The sequence below is a fragment of the Hyaloscypha bicolor genome, assembly GCF_002865645.1.
Source record: "Hyaloscypha bicolor E unplaced genomic scaffold K444scaffold_16, whole genome shotgun sequence".
Classification (NCBI taxonomy): domain Eukaryota; kingdom Fungi; phylum Ascomycota; class Leotiomycetes; order Helotiales; family Hyaloscyphaceae; genus Hyaloscypha; species Hyaloscypha bicolor.
In genome coordinates, this window is record NW_020194518.1 from 977,126 (window position 1) to 979,396 (window position 2,271).

Consider the following 2,271-nt stretch of genomic DNA (forward strand, 5'->3'; position numbering starts at 1 on the left):
AATTATATAATTAGATAAATTACCCTATATAATTCAATTCTATACTACTAATAATTAAAAAGCAGGGCAATTAAGGAATTATTAAGTACCCTTAATTACTTATATAATATAAGAGTTGCCCCAGAATAATATATAATCCTATTCTCTTATATCTTACAAGTTCTGGATACAAATATCTGTTAATTATTCGAACCCTCCCAAGGATTGCATAATTTTTTTTTTGGTATTCTCCACCAAATTTTTTTGGTATTCCCTACCAAAAATGCACCGGCTAATCAGAACAGCAGGAAAAAGCCATACTAGCGAGGTAGCGAATCAGAAGCCAGAGGTTATGTGACTTAACGAGCTATATGAAAGCTCAGGGCCTTTTTTCCACGTGCTGAGAACCCTTCAACTTTAAGCAAGCTTAAAGGTTGAAGGAATATCGCAGACTAGGTATCTTATCAATCACATGACGGGAATCAGCTGAACAGTCGAACATATCTACGAGCGCGATGTCCGAACTTGTCGCCCTTCGGGTCATAAACGGCATTTATTTCGATTGCCGATTTCTTAAAATTAAAACCTTACGGTACATTCTCTTCCTAAAGAAATCTTATCCTCCCATTGAATGCGAACCTATTTTACCAATTGCTGCGGAGATCATAGGGAAGAACATCATCTCCGGCAATCCTTTCTTGAATTTTCAATGACCCGCTACCCCGCCGAATGGCTTGGAGCTTCCCAGTGGCTGAGCCTCTTGTTGCCGCAAGGATCTCCATTATAACGGCTTGGTAATGCTTCAACAACGCTTCACGATCTATCTCCCACTTCGATATTTCGTTAGAGACAAACATTGGTTGTATATTTCGTGGTTCAAAAGAGCCCCTAAAGTGCTCAGCAAATATAAAGTACGGCGTTTGATTTACCCAGAGTCTCCGATATACCTCGTCCATGTCTATCGGCCGACGTGTCTCCTTAGCGCGCGTCTTCAAGTCAAAGATGGCCTTTTGTGGAATTCGGCGCCCTCTCATCTCGATGTGAAGTGGCCCGCCAGTAGATGAAGGTCCCCCGGAGACTCTCAGGTCCTCAAGCAAGGAGTAGTTATCTGCTTCGCTCGCCAGTGTTTCCTTCAATTCTGGAAGGTCCTCAGAAGTGTTTGCCATCGCGGCATCGTTAAGCTGAGCGTTACGGTCCACCGCCTGCTTCAAATAACCATCGCTTTCAGATCGCACCAGGAACTTCAACCCGCCAAAATCGTATTGTATAATGCGTTGATGGGAAGCTGAGCCCTTTACATCAGGTTCCCACATCGTATGCGCTTCAGGAAAAGAATGCCCGTATCCGCATACGCTAGGGATCAGAGCCGTAGGGGAGCTCTCCTTGCGTATGAAGAAAACTGTGTCTCCAATACGGTCAATATCAAAGCGGAAGTCTTTATCGATCCCTCCACAAAAGCGAAGAAGGTTCCCAAGAGTGCTTCCACAACCAATAATATCGAATGATGAGAGATTAGCGTCCGGGTGGATAGCTAAGAGTGCCCTGAATATAGGCTCGATTGGGTAGCTAGGCGATATTAGCTTGCTTGTAAGTATAGCTTCGACTTTCTCTTCGTACCGAGAGTATCTTGCAGCGTTCGGGTCTCTAAAGTACTCTCCAGAATCTTCATCGAGCCGCTTTGTGCTTAGTGACGGTGACCAAAGCGGTGGTGATCCTAAATATATCACCAGTATTAATTTTCTCCCTTTTGATTAACAAGGAATACATACCTGGTACCAGAATTGTAGGGTGTTTTGGATGATCAAACCAATTATATGACGTTAGATACTCACATCTCTCGATTTTTGGCGACGTCTCTGTATCCAGGAAGTTAGAGACGTTGATAACTTTTATCAACTTGCCAGAAGCCCAGTCCACCAATCTCGTCATATGCGACGGCTTATACTTATTATCAACTCCATCTCCAGCAGGCAAGAATAACTTCGCCGGTCTAGGTGCAAAGCTCTTAGCTAAATGCTCGTGCAAATACTTGCAGGTTTCCGCCGTATAATTACACTTCCCGTCATTAGCCCAAAACCAACAAGTTTTGGTTCGGCCTCTGGAATGGTTGCTGATTTCGGAGACAAAGGAACCGGGATAGGGGTGAGACGTGGAAGGAGAAGGCTGAGAGTGGAGGGGAGCGCCCCAGGTGGGTTTATTGACGGGTTCACATAGCTTGGTGGGCAGGAACGCATGGAGGTAGCGGCATTCTTCGGCGGTGAAGCGGCATTCTTTATTAGGGGTTGCCCAGAA

At 44.6% G+C, this 2,271-nt stretch overlaps 1 protein-coding gene across 1 annotated transcript; it reads right to left on the reverse strand.

Moving 5' to 3' along the window:
- Positions 1-623: 623 nt before the first annotated feature.
- Positions 624-1,908, reverse strand: K444DRAFT_519004 (uncharacterized protein; the record flags this gene model as incomplete). Its single annotated transcript, XM_024873916.1, has 3 exons — positions 624-1,545; positions 1,597-1,693; positions 1,749-1,908. 3 exons carry the CDS (start codon positions 1,906-1,908, stop codon positions 624-626), a joined length of 1,179 nt encoding a protein of 392 aa, XP_024742344.1.
- Positions 1,909-2,271: the final 363 nt, after the last annotated feature.